The sequence below is a fragment of the Tamandua tetradactyla genome, chromosome 1 (genome assembly GCF_023851605.1).
Source record: "Tamandua tetradactyla isolate mTamTet1 chromosome 1, mTamTet1.pri, whole genome shotgun sequence".
Taxonomy (NCBI): Eukaryota; Metazoa; Chordata; class Mammalia; order Pilosa; family Myrmecophagidae; genus Tamandua; species Tamandua tetradactyla.
Genome location: NC_135327.1, coordinates 135,528,307 through 135,549,189, shown reverse-complemented (window position 1 = coordinate 135,549,189; position 20,883 = coordinate 135,528,307). Strand labels below are relative to the sequence as shown.

General features: G+C 33.7%; 1 protein-coding gene across 5 annotated transcripts in view; it reads right to left on the bottom strand.

Annotated features, from left to right (window-relative positions):
- Nucleotides 1-20,883, bottom strand: part of CACNA2D1 (calcium voltage-gated channel auxiliary subunit alpha2delta 1) — a 501,299-nt gene that overhangs the window by 188,413 nt on the left and 292,003 nt on the right. For all 5 annotated transcript variants that reach the window (XR_013172125.1, XM_077151905.1, XM_077151925.1 and 2 more), the window contains exon 5: nucleotides 8,703-8,744. Coding sequence is in view for 4 of the 5 variants with exons in the window: in XM_077151905.1 (XP_077008020.1) it covers nucleotides 8,703-8,744 (42 nt within the window). In the remaining variant the exon portion in view is untranslated. The remainder of the gene's footprint in view (nucleotides 1-8,702; nucleotides 8,745-20,883) is intronic.

The window sequence follows — 20,883 nt, the reverse complement described above, 5'->3', positions numbered from 1 at the left end:
TTTGCCACCTATAAAACAAGGAAGGCCTCACTGGGAGGTCATATTTGAGCTGAGTTTTAAAGAATAATGAGGATTTGGTAATAAAAGGAGTGAATATGTTAACGTTTCTTAGAACACTGCACCCAGGAGAGAGAGTCTTAATTTGCATTAAGGCAACATGCCTTATGTCCTTCCCTGAGAATTGTGACTTACCAAATAATTCAGCATTAAACTTACATTTTAAATTCCAAAAAGGAAGTTAGTTCAATGGTTGCAGTCATGATTTTTATTATATTACACAATCCTAAGAGGATATTAATCGTACCTTGCATTTTAGCCACTGCTTTAGCTAAAACTGGCTGTCACTGAGTATTTATTTTGTACCCACAGGTGAATACAAATAGAATTAATCTAAGGAGAAAAGCATATATATTATAAAATGCTCCCAAGGAATTATCTTATATTAGAGTCCTTGCAGAGTTTAAAGCTTGACAGCATCCCACAAATGACTAATTCAGATGTAGCTTATATAGAGTTATATTCCAAAAGAATAATTTCTGATCTTTAAATACTGTTTTATCTTTAAAAGAAGGCATGTATCATCATATAATTAACAAAATAAAAATATTACACTTAAATATATCATTCTTTATATACAAAAATGAACTTGTTGATATACTATTAAGTTACACATGAAAGAATATAGAAATCAGGAGATTCCAAATTTAGTCCTGATTCTAGCATTTACTAGACTCATGGACTTTGTGTGAGATACTGCTATTACAAAAGCTGCTCCTTCTTCATCTTGAACTATGATATTCTAAATTTCCCATCCCTGTACCATCTTTTCTTAAATGCAGGTGTTCTGAGGATTCTGCTTTGTACTATCTGAAGCATTTCATATTTATATTGTGTAAATGTGTGAGGCAGATTAAGTGTAAAAAAGTAGGGAGCAGTAGTGGGATTGTGACGAGCTGAAGAACGTGTCATATCCAAAAGCATTCAAGTTTGCTTTGTTTTTAACATAATGTAAGCACACTAAAATATATTTGGTAGTGAATCTGGCCTTCTGTATATGTAACTTCACACTCCTTGAGGCTATTTCACCTATTTGTTTTCAAATTCCACTTATAAGTCGAAGAAAAAACTTCTATCCTAGGCCACTCTCTTAAGCAACGGAACTGAATAGCTGGCTGCTCACTAAAAATCTCTTGGATATCCTTAAGCAAGTTTTTGGTATAAATGTTACTGCCATTTAAAAACTTTGAAAGAATAATTAGAGAACTGAATGCACTCTTCCTCTGAATCTTTGATCATTTTCTCTAATCTATTTGCTTTGATTTTATCTTTGGGAACATGTGACTTACGGTTTACATCTGTATTTTCTCCTCCATATTTGCTGTCTTTTCATCCAGAAGTTAGCTCTGTGCAAACTTTTTTGACAAATAATTTGCCTTGTCAGATTGTTCATTCTTCCAATGGAAATTTTATTTGTTTTGGCATTTTTGGTTTTGATGCTTTCATACCACTTTAGCTCACTTATATAGGTCACTGACTCCTTCACTGAGAACACTAAGCATATATTTAACATTGTTTTTCTTTTTACCTGAAACAACACTATCTCAGAGCAAAAATTTTCTCTGAGTCTCTAATACTATGGTTTTCTAGTCTACTGTTAATGGATTTTTACTGCTTCTTCATTGAGTAGTTTGTATTTTATTAGTTTTAAATGAAAAATTCCTAATAGTCCCAGGGTTGGAAAATGATCAGGTGTTACAGATTTTACTCTAAGTATTTGTCACTGATATTGTCAGATTTGTTACTACAGGGCACAAGATGATAGAGAACACTGGTAGTGTCTGGTCAACAATAGGCATTCACTAAGAGCTAATATTTCCTTCAAGGTTGCATTTCGGTTTCTAATACTCCAGATTACAGACACCCAGTATGGGCTGAGGTGAGAGGTGGTCACAAAGGGCATTCTTTATGCGTGAGAGAAGGTATAAAGAACAGAAATGGGGAGGGGTGCGAGGAGTAGTGACTATTCTTGGAATATAATTATGGCTCTGGTTTAGACAATTTATGATTTTCATAACCCATTTCCTATCTGTGTAAAATGAACCCTCATTTATTAAACTTAGCTCTCAGATATTTATATTCAAACATATTGAAGATAAACTCACAAATCAATGTTATCTCAAGATAGAGTATTCCAATTTGCTCCTTTACTTCATTAAATATTAAATTTTGATGTATGAAATGGGAAACTCATATCATATACTATCAAGTCACTAATTTTCAATAACAGATATGGTTTTGTGGAATTGGAACAGTGAAAACACAGAACTAACTAGTTATTATAGATTGAACCAAATCCCTCATAAAGACATGTTTAAGTCCTAACTGCTGGCCTGTGGATGTGAATTCATCTGTTAACAGGATCTTTTAAAACTCTGTTAATTAAGATGAGGTCAAAATGAATCAAGGTGCTCCTTAACATAACATTACTAGAGTTTTTATAAGCAGAGGAAATCAGGAGACAGATGGGGAGAGTGACAGTCCTGTAGCAGAGACTGAGTTATGGACTGCTGACAAACCACCTGTAGGACACTACAGGCTTCAGAGGAAGCACGGCCCTGACTATGGCATTTGTTACAGCAGTCCTACCAAACTAAGACACTCATATTTAGAAAAGCCAGGACAAAGAATGCTGATGATGACCGATTTCAAAGCAAAATGACCAGTTATCCGATGGTATAATTGTAATTTGTGAATACTGGATATGTAACATATCAGGCACATTACAGCTGTGAGTATAGCAATTGATTGAAATCATCAATAATGTAAAACTTTTGGTGAGTGTAAATTTCATCATTAGTAGAAGTCCAACTTCATCAGATAAGCAAGACATTTAGAAAAAAAACAATGTGTAACCACTGGAAATCTTGAAGTAAAATATTAAAGCGTAACATTTACTTATAGGTCTTAACTTTCTTTCATCATAAGATAGTAAATATTTCTATTACTAAAAACAGTATGATCACGGCGATTAAAATATATGTGGATGGACTAAAGAATATACAGCACAGCACAGCACATACTTTTATATTAGTTTTATTGTTAAAGAGAACTTTTCCTTCAGATCCAAGCTGCTAAATTTGACTCTATTTAAATGGCAGAAATGAGTCCGAAGAGGGGGGAATGTTAGCGTCAATTTAATATGTCAAGAAGAATAAACTGAAGATATGTGCTGACCCTGCTAAATATGTCCCAATTCCTATTCTCCCCCTTCTCTCTTTAGTAATAGAACTCTAGATTTTTGTTGGGAACATGCCCATTCAGGGAACAAAACAAACTGTAGTCCACATCCTCTCACAACTAGGCCAGGCTGGTCTGGACAAGGAGTACAGATGGAAGGAAGGGTGTAACTTCTGGAACATGCTTTTAAAAGCAAATGACATGTCCTACATTGCCTTTTGCCTACTTCCTGTTGTCTAGAATGCAAACAACATCCTGGATGTTGGACCATGAATCTTGAAGGAACATGTAAAAACCGTATTGAGAGCTGAGAACATGAGAGAAAGAGCCTCGGTCCTAGGTGTCTGGAGTTGGAAATTAGCCTTGGACCACTTCCTGGAAGGCTACACCCTAGAATGTTTGCTCTAGACCACCTCCTGGAATGTATGGCGCTTTGGCAATTTACTTTGTGCCTTTCTGTAGCAACAGCCAACCAGAGTACGAATTAATACAGCATGATTCATTTTCCACATATCTAAGGTTTCAAAGCATAGTAGTATTAACATATCTAAGGTACTTTGAGCATCCCCAATTTAAAAATTTAGGGAAGTATAAAATAAATTATCTTACAGCTCTTTACAAATTCTCAAAATTTTCATTAAAAATACTACAAATCCAGCAAACCAAGCCACGTTAGCTAAATACACCTTAAAAACACTTCACATTTGGTGAGCTGAGACTCAGAATCAAGAGATTGAGAAAAACCCTAGCATGAGCTGAGACTCAGCATCAAGGGATTGAGAAAATCTTCTCGGCCAAAAGGGGGAAGAATGAAATGAGACAAAGTGTCAATGGCTGAGAGATTCCAAACAGAGTCGAGAGGTTATCCTGGAGGTTATTCTTATACATTAAGTAGATATCACCTTGTTATTCAAGATGTAATGGAGAGGCTGGAGGGAACTGTCTGAAAATGCAGAGCTGTGTTCCAGTAGCCATGTTTCTTGAATATGATTGTATAATGATATAGCTTTCACAATGTGACTGTGTGATTGTGAAAACCTTGTGTCTGATGCTCCTTTTATCTACCTTGTCAACAGACGAGTAGAACATATGGAATAAAAATAAATAATAGCTGGAACAAATGCTAAAATAAATTTAGTTTGAAATGCTAGTGATCAATGAAAGGAAGGGGTAAGGGATATGATATATATAAATTTTTTTTCTGTTTTCATTTTATTTCTTTTTCTGAATAGATGCAAATGTTCCAAGAAATGATTATGATGATAAATATGCAACTATGTGATGTTATTGTGAATTACTGATTATATATGTAGAACGGAATGATCAAAATATGAATGTTTGCATCTGCTTTATGTTTTTTGGTATTAAAAAACAAAGTATAAAGCCACACAAAAAAAAAACATTTCACATTTGGGAAGAAATCTGACATAAAAATTTGGGGCCTTGTCATTTTTTAAAGCCTTCTATAAGTAGAATTATTGCATAATTCTTCCCAAACACTTTTTCACTTGATAAAGTGCATTCTTGCTTTTCTTAACCAATAAGAGTCATATCATCAGTTTTGATTCTATAATTTAGATGGATAACAGGAAGTGTAAAACAAAATTAAATGTTTAGGTGCAATAAAAATATTTTCCTAAATGTACAGCAAAATGTTTTGCATACTCCTTTTTTAGGTTTCTGAGTCTCTTTCTGAAATATTAGTCTTAGTTTTTGATAATAAGTCAGATCAAATTCCATGGGGAAATGTGCTATACAGATTAAAAGTAAGCAAATGCAAGAAATATTCCTTCAAATATCTTAGCAACAAATAAAATAAATAACTTCATATTTGGTATAAATCTCATATATCTATTAAAATTCTAAGATTCCTTAATATGACCAGGAGTAAATAACATCTTGCTTTTCTTAACCAATAAGAGTCTTATTTAATAATAACATGTGCTAGGCAATAGAAGCTCACATTTACAGGTATAAAATGTTATTTCCAACAGAAGGTTGCATTAGTATATTGATTCTTTATAAGTAAACTGAATCTCAATTAGATTAAGGAACGTTCACAAGACCAAACAGCTAGAAAGTAAAAGAGCCTCAACAACCATGGTTTTCCCAAGTAGAGAATGAAATCTGAAACTTTGACCAACACAACTAATCAAAACAGTAAAAACAATATAATGTGCTAAATTACAGTTTTTTTTCTCTGACCATAGTAAATTACTTTTTAAACCTTGGAGAAAATAATTATGATGGTATGGAACTTAGTATTATCATTTTTGTAAAGAATTTTACAATATGGATGAAAGTGTCCAAAATCTTTGATCCAATATTCCCATTTCTGGAAATTTATCCTAAAAATAAAGTCAAAATTTTGATGGAAAAACATCCATACACAAAAATGTTTATTCCACTGCTATTTGTATGAAAACAAACAAAGGAAAATTACATTTTCAGTAAAAGAAAGAATAATCAGGTGGTGGCATATCAAAATAAAAGATGTGCCAACAACTATTTTACAACATAGAAAATGATTCTGGCAGTGAATAATTTGTTCACTTAACAAACATCATGGAAATAAGTAAACATATGTTGGTGAAAAAAACTTGAAATATGAAACAAAAAGATAACATGTTTGGTTAGAGTAGGAGGATAATGGGCATATATTTTTTCCTCCTGGCTAATTATTAAATTAATAATGGGGTTATATTCTTTATACATGTAAATGTACTTTTGCATCCAAAAATATTCAAAAATAGAATGAACTTCATGAAGTACCTAATCAAGTGTATCATGTTTAAGATGAAATAAATTTTTTTTAATGTTTAATGGTTTATGGGTTTTAATGCACTATGGGCAACTACAATTTCAGGGCCAGACTAGAGTATGAATCAAAGTTTCCGATTCCTATTGTAGTGCTCCTTCCACCACATAACATTTTTTTTTCAAATTTATTCTGCCACCATTGTTATTATTTTAAAAATACTTAAATATTTTTTTAAATAAATAAAATATTTAAATAAATAAAAAATATTTTTAAATGTTATTTTAAAAATTCAGTGTTTGGGCAGTGCGACAATGGCTTAGCGGGCAGAATTCTTGCCTGCCATGCTGGAGACCGGGGTTTGATTTCTGGTGCCTGCCCATTCAAATAAATAAATATATAAAATAAAAAAATAAAAAAAATTCAGTGTCTGTAAAGTCATATTTACATTTGCGTACAAATTGTTAGTCATGAGCAAAGAAACCTAGCCACTTTCTATAAAAAAATAAAAACTAATTTTCTAATTTAATCAGATCAAACTTAAATTACTCAAACTGTTGTATTTGATGTAAAAAAGTGTCTTATTTAGTTAGGGGGAAACACGTATTTACTGTAATGATAAAATATTTTAGCACATGCTATTCCATCCACTTAAATTTATGGGAAAACTTTTGTCTTAGTTTTACAAGCCACATGTTTAATAAAAGTTGTAATTGGTGTAACGTTAAGAAAGTTGCCAAGGATTTTGCAAATATTTTTAAATTACCATATAACTTTTAAATATCAAATATTAATCCCAGAGATATCATTGAACAGCATTGTTTCAGAAGTGGTATTCATTCTGATACTGCTCAATAAACTGTCAGAACATTTTGCATTAGCTGACAGTTTGTCCTTGATAAGCCTTGCCTACATCATTAAAATGACATATGAAATATGTGTGTATATATACACCACATTCATCAAAAGAGGGAAATTAGCTCTGGCATTATACCTCTGTCTAGAGAAAAGAAAATACTTAAAAAAAAATTCAGGCTTTTTAATCTATGAAATGAGGAAATAAAACCTTTTTTATAGTGTTAAGAGTTAAATGAAATAATGCGTGTAAAGTCCTTAGCAGAGTACTGGCAAAGTTAGCGCTCAAAACTACTAGTCTTCAGAATAATAGTGACATTTTAGTAAACATTATATATTGTTCTTTTCTTTTCTTTACATGTTACTTGTGCTGTACATTTTTTTTTTTTACTTTCCTTTTAAACAGCTGTAAAGATATTTCATAGAATATATAGGAACATAATGTTTTTCAGATTCTTCTTAAAAACTTATGGGTGATGAATTATAATTTTATTATATTTGCTTACTTTGTTCACTGATATATCCCATGATCTTAAAAACACCTAAAATATAGGGGGGATCACAAACTGTTTCAAATTGAGTAAGTGTATCTAGGTATCATTTTTCTTCGGGTACAAAAAAGTCAAATAAATGAGAATTTGTGGTTTTTGTTTGTACATTTCATATTTTGAGAATTTGTGTTTTAAAAACCCTTGTGCTCCAACTTTGACTTATAACTTTTCAAATGTTTTCATCACAACTAAGTAATTAAAATGTCTCCCCAGTATCTGTTCAAATGCAGTGTTTCAGTTTGAAGTTATGTACCCCAGAAACGCCATGTCCTTTAATCCTCATTCAGTATTCTGGGTGGGATCTTTTTTATTATGTCTATGGATTTGTGACCCACCCAATTGTGGGTGGTAACTTGCGATTAAATGGCTTCCACGGAGGTGTGTCTCCACCATTCAAGGTAGGGTTGCTTCCTGGAGTCCTTTAAGAGGGAGCCCATTTTGTAAGAAGCTTGAGAACCAACAGAGCTCACACAACTAGAGGTCACTGGAAATACAGAAGGAAAATGCCCCTGGGGAAGCCACGAAGAAGCCGGGAGAGAAAGCTAGCAGACATCACCATGTGCCTTTCCAGCTGAGAGAGAAACCCCCGAATGCCATCAGCCTTCTTGAGTCAAGTTATCTTTCCCTGGATGCCTTAGTTTGGACATTTTCATAGCCTTGCCTTAATTTGGACATTTTCATGGCCTTAGAACCGTAAACTGGCAAGTTAATACATTCCCTTTTTTAAAAAAAGCCATTCCATTTCTGGTATATTTCATCCTGGCAAACTAAAATATGTGGCAGTACTGGAATTTGTAGTACAATAATCCATCTCCTAAAATCATTTGAATATGCATACTAGATTCATTCATCATAAAAATCATACTAAGGCCCCACTATGTTTCAAAGATTGGAGAGGTAGGACCAAGTTGTTACATAGCTTCCAGAGGTGTCATTCATATGGTAAAGTAAATGGTAACCCCTGGCAAAGTACAGTGCAAGCTGGAGCAGATGTGGAGTACGTGCGCAGGGGAGTCAGTGCAGCAGGCTGAGAAGTGTATAAGGTGCAGTGGGAGGGCAGTTCAGATCAAGAGAAGTCACAACATTTCTATTTCAAAAAATGAACCATTAATAAATTGTTAAAATTCACATGTGCACTAAAACTCATTACTATCTTTTTGAATATCACCAATATTCTGCTTATGCTACCTTAACACTTTCTGAAAAATTTAACCTACTGGCTCAGTTTGTTCTGTAAAACCAACCCTTCTTAATTATAGTTACATTTACTTAGAGCTTAATACAAAACATTTAATACTTACATCGAGGTCATCTTTTGCATTGTAGTAGACAACTTCATTGCTCTGCAAAAAAAAAAATAAATAAAAGGAGTGCTTTATTAATTGGAGTAAAAATATTTTTAAAAATATTGGATCAAACATTGAACACATTTTATAATTATCTTTAAATAATCAACTCTTCATAATATTCCTTTCACAATATATTCCACAAAGAGCCACGTGGATTTAACCAATATTTTCCAAAATATTGAAACAGCATATCAATGATATACAGTGGGAAAAAAGAACTCAGTATAGGTTTGAGAACCATTTCTTCAAGGAAAAAAAAATAATGAAAAATTCATAATGCAAATAAGTGATATATGTATCCGAGCCATTAAATGATAAGCACGGTTATTCAAGAAGTATGTAGAATAAGTAGCATGTTAAAACTGTTGAAAATTATTTTGAAAAATATATCTCACCATTGAAATTATTCTTGAAGAAATATGTATTTACATAAAACTGACAGGCATGTCCTCTTGAGATTCAGAAAAGGGATTAGGAATAACTCAATTTAGACAGAAAAACTTTCAGGTTATCTAATGTATCAATGATCTTATAGTCTAGCAAAATGGTGAATTAGCATTGGTTCTGCAACAAGAATATAATGTATGTGGACAGCTCTGTTAACCATTGATGTGGCTGAAATATGCCATAAATATAAATTATAAGTAGAAATTGTGTTATAGAGGGAAATGGAAATGAAAGGATGAATAAAATTACTGGTAATGGTAAGTAATTTAAAATTCTTATTTGTGCCTCCAATCCCACTTTTATAGATTTCCCTTTCCTTTCTCCTCATGAATTGACGAGATGGGAGTCCAGTTCAGTACTTCTTCAGCAGTACCATGAGCACTATCTAAAGCAGTATTTCTCCATGCCTCTTAATCATCTCGAAATACAGATACTCTTAAATTTTGTTAAAAGCCAACAAATAATGTACAGAATCAGAAACAAAAGAAAATTACTTGGGAAAAAAAACTACTAAATACTTCTCAATGTATGCTCCCCCAAAATCACTAGTTCCTCAAGATATGTAAAGACATTACATTGGCAAGAGCAGTTCATGTTAATAAGACTTTTGAAAACACAGGGTTAAAGTTAAAATTGTCTCTTTTTGGCAGGGACTTGAAGAGCCTCAGTGTATGAATATACATCACAACTTTTCAAAAGGAAAGGATATCTCATTTAATCTCCCAAGTTTATTTATCATAGATCCCCTTCCCTTTTTTGTTTTTGCATGGGTAGGTGCTGGGAATTGAACTCGGGTCTCAAGCATGGCAGGTGAGAACTCTGCCACTGGGCCACCGTGGCCCACCCTCCCTTCCTTTTTTAAAAGTGAGAAATGTACCATGAAACTAAAGAGTGATAGAATGTCTCTATGAAGACCATTAACAAACAAATAAATAAATAAATAGCAGAACATATAATTCATAATACTGAATAAAACCTGTAAGTTTGAATTAATTTCACTTATTATCAACAAAACTTTGAAAATAACCCTTTAATTGATTTTTAAAAAGAGAAGTAGGAAGTAACTGAAGAATTTCAACAGGCATAAAAGTCCTATTCAGGAAATATTTCTTATAGCATTAGTTCTGTAACAGTTAAAATAAAAACCAGAACTCATTGCATACCCAAAGCAAAAGAAACTTCTGAATCCGAGACCCAAACCTAATTAGTTTATCAATCACTTTTGCAACTCTATTCTTTTTTTGTACATAGCAGACAATTTTCCATTTATAATGTAGATTGCAGTAATAACTGAAACAATGAATAAGTTTATCTTCATTGTAGTCTTCATTTCTGCCATTTCTTGCTTATACTTACAGATAAGGAACATGTAGAAAACATGAAAGTGAAATTTTCAAGTGATCACTTAACAAACATTTATTAAATATTGATATGCACATACAGCTATGCCAGTAGAAACACAAGTTAAACATTCCCTTCCTCAGCCTTTAGATAAATAAGGGACACAAATCACTTATTCAAAAAAACATTTTTCTAAGATTACATATAGTTCATTGATTAGTCAAACTTTTTCCTATGTATAAAACATGGTCATGCATAAGAAATAAAGCTCAAATTTATTTGTTAAATCTAGGATTAAGGGTATCATTTTCATTGTCAGAAGGGGGTATAAGTATGATGAAGAAATGCCAGTTTTAACTCAAGCCAAATATTTTGATTCTGTTAAAATAAACTAATACAGAAAATAATATGGAAGAAAATCTAAGTTTATTGGAGATTTTCCAAATGTTTTTCCCCTTTCACTATATTATATTTTATACAAAAATCCTTTACTTAACTATTCTTTTAGAGACTCTGGAACTGTTACTGGAAATAAGCATTCCAAATTTTCCTTAAATTGTGCATCTGCACAAAACTTTTTACATTTTGGATGATGCATAATTCCAAACACTGATTTTTTTTCTTTTAAGCATACTGGAAAAACACATTAGGCATAAATTTATGTATTAATATACTGCATGTCAAACAATCAAACTCCTTTCTGTAACTAGGTATTTTATATTTCTAATTGTCACAGATCACTTTTTTAAAACTATGTTCATTTCCTACATGGTCAAAATATAAATGCAAAAATATGACTTGTTATAAAAAAACCCAATACTACAAGGCACTTAATTAGATATGTGTGCTTAGATAAGTTGTCATGTTTTAATAACAGAACACAAACCTTTGTGGAATGTGCAACTGATTACATCCACTGCCTGTCATCTAAATTTCTTCCCCACCATTAAATGTGACAATTGCTTTTGGCTTAAGAGTATTTTTTCTCTCTACTTTGTTTTTTTTAAAAATATATTTCCCTTTTCAGACACAAAACTCTGAACTGATAATATTCATATTTAATTATTCTCCTATTTTATGTACTAGAAAAGCTCAATTGATCAATTTTAGTAAGGATAAATCCATATAGCATATCACGATTTGGGAGAACTGTCACTTTCCACTTAATTAGTCAACCCAGTCAAACAAATATGACAGCATGACAACTAAAATAAATGGCAAATATTCATAGAGTATTTAACATAACTATATAAAAATAAAATTTCTCATCTCAGTTCCTCATACCCTTTCACAGAAAATAATAATAATGAAATGTTTAACTGTGATTTTTGTCTAGACTGTTTCAGAATTACTTGGTTCGAGAATGATTTTTAAAATATTTGAGAAAGATCATAATTTGATGAAACAGTGTTCTCCTGCATACTACATTATCTTTCTGCTATATAAAAATATATAGCCCATGACAAATTCTGGGATCTGTTCTGTACCTACTTGTTGAAGAGTGCTTTGAAAACTATTGCTTTTTTCTTTCTTTGCTTTGTATATATGCTGTATTATACAATAAAACAGTTAAAAAATTAAGATGTGTGCATATTTATTAAACAAAATCAGTTTGCACTAGAACGCATCCTCAAATCACTGAACCACTAAAATTATTACACAGATCAACCTTAAAAGGATAGGGATAAGGGACAATTCTCACCAAATCAGCCCAATTTCTAAGTTCCTATGTTTTTGTAGAAATGAGATTTGGTTAAAATGAACTCTGTTGTAAAAGGAAAACAAAAAAGGGAATTTATAAAGACAGTAACCTGGCTTTAAAGAAAGAAATTAAAGGAGGAAAGGCAAAGTATCCACTGAATTCCTTCTCTCTTTTTACTGTCCTGCTTTCTACCTACTTAGAATTTTACAGGGAGAACTTTGGGTCTCAGGAAGACCAAAAGGAGACACATCCCACACATTCCATAATTATTTTGGTGACCTCGTATTCTAGCACTTGAAATTCCCTCATTCCCTTCTCCAGTAAGTGTATAGTTATGTATACCACCGTCAATTAATACTTTGATTAAACTATGGCATATAAATTAATTATCAGAGTATAAAATTGAACCACATTGTTTCTTTATTATCTTCTAGTTAAATGTTTTATGCAAATAATTATAAAACATCATCTGGAAAGGTATTTCACACTCAAAGATAGATGTTTCAGTGGATTTTATGCATTATGCACAATATCACAAGATAAAGTCTGCAACAGCCTCAAACTAGTTTCATGGATTCATCAAACTTTTAGAGAGCTGTTTCTCCTAATTTAAGCACCACCGGATGATAAGAACAAATTGCTATGTTTCTGATTTTTAACGAAGTATTTTTGTTATTTTTTATCTCCTGGAAACAAATTTATCCAAATGGTACTTTCTAATATAATACTGCTGCTTATTGAAATTTAAAACATCCCTTAGCAAGTTGAGAAATTACCTTAGCCTCCCAATGTCTTTTATGAGACAAGAATTAAATCTAAGCAAAACAGACCTTTCCATCTTAAAAATGTATATGATGAGTGACAGTCTCTTGCATGTCAGTTTCCTATAAAAGCTGGTCTCTGATGAATAGTTTGTCAAAAACCGGGAACAAAGCTTCCTCATGAAGCAAAATGCTTCCAGGGCCAGTACCGAAACATGGGAACTTAAAATTAGGATTTTATAGCCAACAACTGAAATATATGACACATTTAAAATTCAAATAGAGATTAACTTCCTGTCCAAGTTACTAATTCTATTTTTCTGGCTATACCCTTGGCTCTGTAGATGATCCACAGCCCGAAAAATTTGGAGCAACTGTATTGTCTGCTAAAGTCACTTAAAAAAATCCTACTTATTGTCATTGTTATCATTCCTCAGTTCCAAATATGAAGTGAATCCATTGAATATGGAGGATACTCTTTCTTAAAAATGAATTATGTCTGCAAAACAGATCAGGCTTCAATTAGAGAAAAGAATGAAGCTGTTTCGGGTCGGGATTCAGTATACAGGGGAAAGGAGGACATTGTCTCTATTTTAGAACTTCACCCACCAAGCAAAACCAAAGGAAGAGAGGTTTATTTTGTACAACACCTAAATTTTCTGTAGTGTATAATCTAACTCAACCTGTCTGTATACATCATTTAAACAACCCCAATACAGGGAGCCCAGAATGGGAATGAGGGCTTGTATTCTGTACAGCTTAATGTAAAGCCCAGATACATCCTAGAGTATGATGAGTAGATAATTTAAAAGTTTTTCAAGTTCCCTTGAGGGACAGGAGAAAAAAATAGGGAACTATTCAGCTTTACCCTTAGGGAAACCCATGATACTGTCTCAAACATTAGGGACACCCAAGTCAATAGGCCACGCCCTTGATCTTGAGGCTTGCTCTTATGAACCTCACTTATGTAGTGAAGAATCTAAGCCTACCATAGTTATGCCTGAGTTACTTCTAAAGGAACACTTTTTTTGTTCAGATGTGACCTAGCTCTCTCTTAGCCGAATTCTGCAAGTAAAATAATTAGCCTACCCCCCCATGGGACACAGCATCCAAGGGTGAAAGTCTCTCTGGCAGTGCGGCACATGACATCCAGGGACGAGCCTCGCCCTGGAACGGTGGGATAGACAATGCCAGCCTGACCAAACGGGGAAAAGATCTGTAACAAACTAGGGTATCCGTGGCTGAGTATTTAAGTTGAAACGAGCAGCGGTTCTGGAGGCTACTCTTCTGCAAGCCTCTACTAGTTATTGCTATTTAACATGGTTTGTTAAACCCCCAACTAAAACCATTCTTGCCAACCCTAAAGAACTACTCGGGCTCCATCTGAGGCTCTACAAAAGTTCCATGCACTATGATTATTTTCCAGAAACCTAAAAGTTTCAGATGGGCTCCAAGGGCAGATAAGTCCTGAAACCCAGAGGGGCTAACCTCTCCGGAACATCATCTTGTTTCACCCTCCTATCCTATATTATTGGCAGTCCTTTCCAACATGAAATTTAGAGTGAGCATAGTCCAAATTCCCCTAAAGATCTAGAGAAAGATCAAAGGAGAAGGAGGAGTTATAACAGAGAATATAGAATTTAACAAACGACTATGACTGCTGAATCATTATTTTGATATTTCTTACTCTTCAGTGTCTCGTAGTAGCTAGAGGGAAACCCTAAAATTGTGGAACTGTAGCCTTTACCAAACTCTGATACTTGTTTTATAACTAGTTGTTACAATGTACTTTGAAATTTACAGCTTTTTTGCATATATGCTATATTCCACAATAAAAACAAAATTTTAAATACACACACACACACACACACAATATCACAATATGTCAATGTTCTCATCTGACAAGATTCACACTGTTCAGCTCAAATCATTTATAAGCCAATTTTCTGGTTAATGTAGGGTTGGGGCAATTTGACCAGAATACAAACCATTGTAATTGATGGCGTCCAATCTTACTATGGTGGGTAGAGTAAGTCAACCAGCAGCCCTGTGATAATGTGTGAATAAAAGAATTTAATATGAGTATGTGGTTTTGTCTGCATGGCCGTGAGTGCATGGGTATGGTAGAAGGGAGGGCTGAATGTGAATGCAAGTGAATGTTTCCAAAGATAGCTAAGCATAGTTGAAACAATAAACTAAAGGTAGTGGTCCTTGAAAAAATGCATTTATATTTGTTTGCAATATGGAACAGGTAAGCATGTTAAAAAGAAAAAAAGGATACACTTCATAAGGATAAAAGGGGGGAAAAGATGGGAACGAGTCTATCTAGAGAACAGTATTATCAGATTACTGGGCTAAAATAAGTAATAAAACAGCATTCACATTATGTGACAAAAAACAAGTAAATGAGACAATTGAGGGAGTGTTTAGTACAATGCCTTTAGTACAAGATATATGTCCCATGAATGTTAGCAACTCTTATTTTACATGTTGAAAAATAAAATTTGGGAATACATATCCACAGAATCTGTAATTAAACATGAATTAAATTATCATAATTTATTTTCTTATATCCTATATCAGTTAATATGCTCTAAGTCTATTTTAATTCACCTACAGTTTCCTACAGCAAAGTGAAGAAAAAATGGAGGTACCAGCTGTCACTGATGTTGTTTTAATCTGATAAGCCAAATGAGATATTTTTTAAGAAAGCCCAAAGTAAACTGGCAATTAAATAGATGGCTTTATATAAATCCTGTCCATTAAAGTGCATTGTTTTTTCCAAATTTATCTTTGATGCTAAGCACTCTTTCCAACCCCTAATTTCCTTTATATACCAATCCTCTATCACTCCTGCCTAGAACATCTTCAGTCCTGTATTCAACCAAAAGTTTCTCGTTCATCCAACACCTAAACTTTGGAACCTTGCTGGAGAAAACTGCACAAGCATTCCTCACACAGGTTCACTTAGTGGTTCTCAACCTTTCAAAAAGTGTTAATAAATGTAGTTTTGCTTTGTATATAGCTTTTGTCTTGTTTTTTTTCTGTTCAGAACTTCTATTGCCTTTGGAAAACTTTTTTCTTTCCCCAACCCAATCCTGTGATTCTATCTGGCTGGGAAATCATACCACCTCACTCTTTGGACCATAGAAATTAATAGGTGCAAAAGTTTATCAATAATCATATCCAGTTCTCGTATTCCTCAGGCCGTTAACAGTAGGTCCAGGAGTAGTTTGTCAGGAAAGCTGAACCAGTTATAGTCCTTTCTTCTAATCACTTGATAGGGCCAAAGAAAAAGAGGTCTCTTGGTTTACCACATGGAAAACAAGAATGAGAATTGAAGATTGCCAGAGGCTCTCTTCCCCAACATCTGGAGAAAAGAAAGAGTAAAGCCAAAATACAGAGGCAAATCAGAACAAGACTGATCAAGTGCCTGAATCCAGCCACAGCAGAGGCTGCCTTCATCCATTGGTTTCTTGATTATAGGACCAATTACTTATTATGTAAGCTCACTAGAATTTGGGTTCTAACTCCTACAATTCATAGTACTAATACAAATACCATACTCCATACAATGTTTTTTCCATTCTAAATTCATGTTACTGCCAGTGAATAATAATTGCTTGTAATATGCTTTCTGTTGACGGCGTGTTCCAGCCCAGCACAGCCATGAGACCGGAGAACATGCTGGACAGAGGATTACCCATGAGTCTATGCAGGGTTTATAGGCAGGAGGAAGGTCTTCCCCAGGGGTAGCCAGCTGGGAGATGAACGTCTGTACTTCACCCAAAGCCAAGAGAGAAGAGAGAGACAGAGATAGACAGAGAGAGATGCCCAGGAATAACTTACAAAGTTTAACAATCTCCTGGGATTTGGGTACAATGGATTTCAGCAGACTTTCATGACATTTGATTATTAGGGGAGGAAGGTTTTACATTTTGACCTTTAAGGCCGGTCCCATTTATGTAAGTGGCTACGTGACTTGCTCTCACAGTGCAGGAGGGGGCAGGCTCAGCCCTGGGTCCTTCCAGGCATTACGAAAACATATCTCCTTTAAAACTGACTCCCTGATCCTATGTCCTGGACCCTAGCCCCTCCTGCTTCCTTAAAGATTTTATTTCTTCATCATTTCTTTTCTGTGTGTCCATCTTCTCTTTAATCACATGTTTAACACAACAAAGAATATTTGTGGACTAGAAATCCAAATATGTTCTGGCACAAAACTGTTTTTTCTAATATTTAAAATACTAGCATAAGACTAAAATAAAGCCAAGAGTTCAATATTTGCTTAGCTCAAGTACGGAGAGAAAAAAAAGATTTTTCTAACAGTTCTCTAATGAATTAATGGTTAAAAAACCCATATAGTGTTAACTTAGTATCTTATATCATAAAAGAAAGTTATTACCATTTTAAAATAGAATTCTATCAATTACAGCAACTATTTGAAAGCCTTTAGAGATTAGTTGCATACTAAAGAATGAAATAACTGTAGAAAGATTGATTATATACTTGAACATTACAATTTTTATTAAAGTAAGTGAGAATGCAATACTGTTGCTAATGTGTTATTCAACGATCTATGGATAATAATGAAATTAAAAAAAAAATCCCTCTCTTTTCTGAACTCTCAGCAGTCACTTTAAAGAATAAATATGCGTAAGCTTTGTACCAAGCATTGTGCTAGATATTTTAGATTCCTAGCTATATGTGTTTTATTTGAGAACCTAACTATTAAAAATAAAGCAATGAGCAGATATTATCAATCTTAATTTGTCACTGGGAAGCTAAGGCTAACAGTAATTAAACTGAATCTAATGCAGATCTTATTATTCCCAATCAAGTACTGCTCATACTACTATTATGAATTTAAGTATGATCTATTTCTCGGAGGCAACAAATTCCTTTTATATGCTACACAGTTCACCTAGAAATAGAGAAAATATTTAATGATGCTTGAGATAAAGTCATATGTTTTTACCTGCTGTTTTAACTGTGTTTTATAATCTGTGTTAAAATATTTATTTAATACCAATTTATTAGAAGGAGAGCAACACTGGAACATAATATTGGCCTTTTGTAAGCTTCCTTCTATTACATCTTGCTAGCATATATCTTCCACATTTACTCCTTATAATTGCCATTATAACAAAGTATTTGCAGTATTATGTTTTCTTTTTAAAGTTGCCATTATTATGCTTATAATGACTGGCTCAGCACATTGACCAACAACAAGCCAAGGACATCAAAGAAGAGTGATCACAGCAACAGATAAATAGATCAGTGGGTCTTTACCTAATTGAGTTCCACTCCTATATTGAAGTATGAAGCTGATGACACAATTGGAAATAGTATCATTAATGGAAGAAAAATTTGTAATATTCATAGAAAGGAAATGATAATTACTTCTAGATAAAATAAAGTAAATTAAAAAAAAGTTCTCTCAGGCAAGAGGGTTAAATTATTCCAATTTGAACAGTGACCATGTTGTATTATTCATATATCCAATGCTGGCATAGTGCTTAGAATGTTGTATAAATTTCTATTGAATGGACTAATGAATGGACATATGAACATAGTAGACCCAGAAGAAACTTAAAAACTCTAGACTAAAAATGACAATAAAATACATGCAAGTATGTGCACTCACACACACAGAAAATGCCTCACACTAAAGAAAAAGTAGGCAGCTGACAAAAAGCTTTAGATAAGTAGAAAGAGACCACTTCTTAGATAAACAAGGGGGAATTCCAAGTGGACTGTGATTTCAAAGTTCCTTGGGTCTTGAATTTCAAAGGAAATCAACTCCTGTTAAACTTTAAGAACTATATCAATTTCTTTATCTAATAAACTTTCATGGAAATCTTGTCTGTAAGCTTTTCCTGGAGTTCCCAATGATATCAATAAATATATGATTCAAAGTGATGGACAGAAACAAAAATAGAGTATGAGAGGATAAATATACTATTTTCTTAGGGACCAAATTTTCCAGAAATCTCAGTCTGGAATTAAAGCACATCCACATAATACTGAAGCATCTGCTTTAATCTCCCTTAATCTACATCTTAATGAAGCTCTGGATATAATAAACTGAAACATTAAAATGTATTCTACCAAAATGCTTCATTTTCTATACTTCTCCTTGACTCATGATCAAAGTTAACATCACTCGATCATAATGATATATGATGTCCCAGCAATAGAACTACATTAATTTGTCCAATGGTAATACAAGTACTGCCTTTTCAAATTAATCAGTGTCAACTTCAGAAAATTATCATATTAAAACAAAATATGAAGTCTTACACTATGGTCAATGAATTATTGAGTGTAAAATAATCTGGACAAAATCAGAACCTCAAAGTTGGTAATTGCTACATCAATTTAATTCATCTTTCATTGGGCTTAGGAGCTATGTAGGATGAGAAAGAAGGGAGACGAAGGAAGATATTTACTGTGTGTCTATTATGTGTCTATTGGCATTAACACACATATGGCATGTAAATCTTACAAAATCTCTCCAATATGCAATTGATTTTTTCAATTAATTTTATTTACACACACTCCATCTCTCATATCAGGTGTGATATTTTTGACAGTACTAAAGTGATAAAAATGTCAACCACTTTGTATCGTGTTACTTTTTAGATTTCCCTTCCCTTTCTCTTCTCTATCCCAATTGCCCATAGATGAAGGGTTTAGACACTTCAGATGAAAATGAATACCAGCCAAAACAAATATATCATTGTTCAGCTTGGATATTTTATTAGGTCTAAGTGTCTACCTGACAACAGCCTTACAGGCCAGGTTTATTTAAAGAAGAGATTCCTAATTCCAAAACCTTTATACAGCAAAGACAAAGCTAGGAAGTCTCAACCATGTTCCGTACTTAAAAAGAACTAAGGATATGGAATAAGGGATATTCCTACCAATTAGGAAAAGGATTGCCAAAAACTTTCTGAGATGGGTAGGAAGAGCAAAAGAAAAGCTAAAAAGAGAGTCCTGGGAGTGATACATATATATGATCTGGCTCCCTCTTATAGCAGAACACAGTGGGATAGAGGAGGATATGTTTGGGATAAACTCCAGACCAGAGGGGAACGTGCCACACTTGCAACTGGAACTCTGGAATAAGACTTTTCCACTCCTCAAGTACGTCCAGGAAGTTTTCTTTGCTGTTGTTACTCAGTTTTCCACACTAAATCAAAATTAGGTACCCCTCGTAAGGCCTCTCACAGACCTTCTCAAATTTTCTCCTTAAAAATAAGGAGATGCCAGAGACCCAGGTTCAGTTTCCAGTGCCTGCCCATGCGAAAAAAAAAAAAAAAAAAAAAAAAAAAAAGAATAGGGAGAATGGCAGGAGCCACATCACTGGTCTGCTGGATGGAATAAATTGATTAAAGCTTGCTCCAAAGAGCAGCTTTCCTCTGTCTATACGCCTATTATACTATTCTTAGCCTCTCTCCTTGTCTGAGCCCTGTAAATACAGAGACTATGCCCCATTCCATGTTTGCACTCAACTCTAGCCCGAAGCCCATTACAGTTTGGACTGTAATATCTACTGCACTAACAAGACTGCCTCCCTTACAACACCCTTAAATCCCCTGTTTATCTTCTATGGACAAGCTCTGTAATGACAGGTTTCTGGCACTGTCTTAAGTTTGGTTCCCTAGAAGTAGATGTTGAGACTAGCATTTGAACAAAAGTAATTATTTGGGAGATGATATCAGGAAACACCAATAGGGGTATGGGGAAGTGAGACATGGTTAAGACAGAGGACCTTGGAGAGACTACACAGAATATTCTTACACTTGGTCAATGAATTATATTCATTAATATTGCTCAAACTTGTCACATCCAAACAGTGAGAAGACTGCAGCAGCAG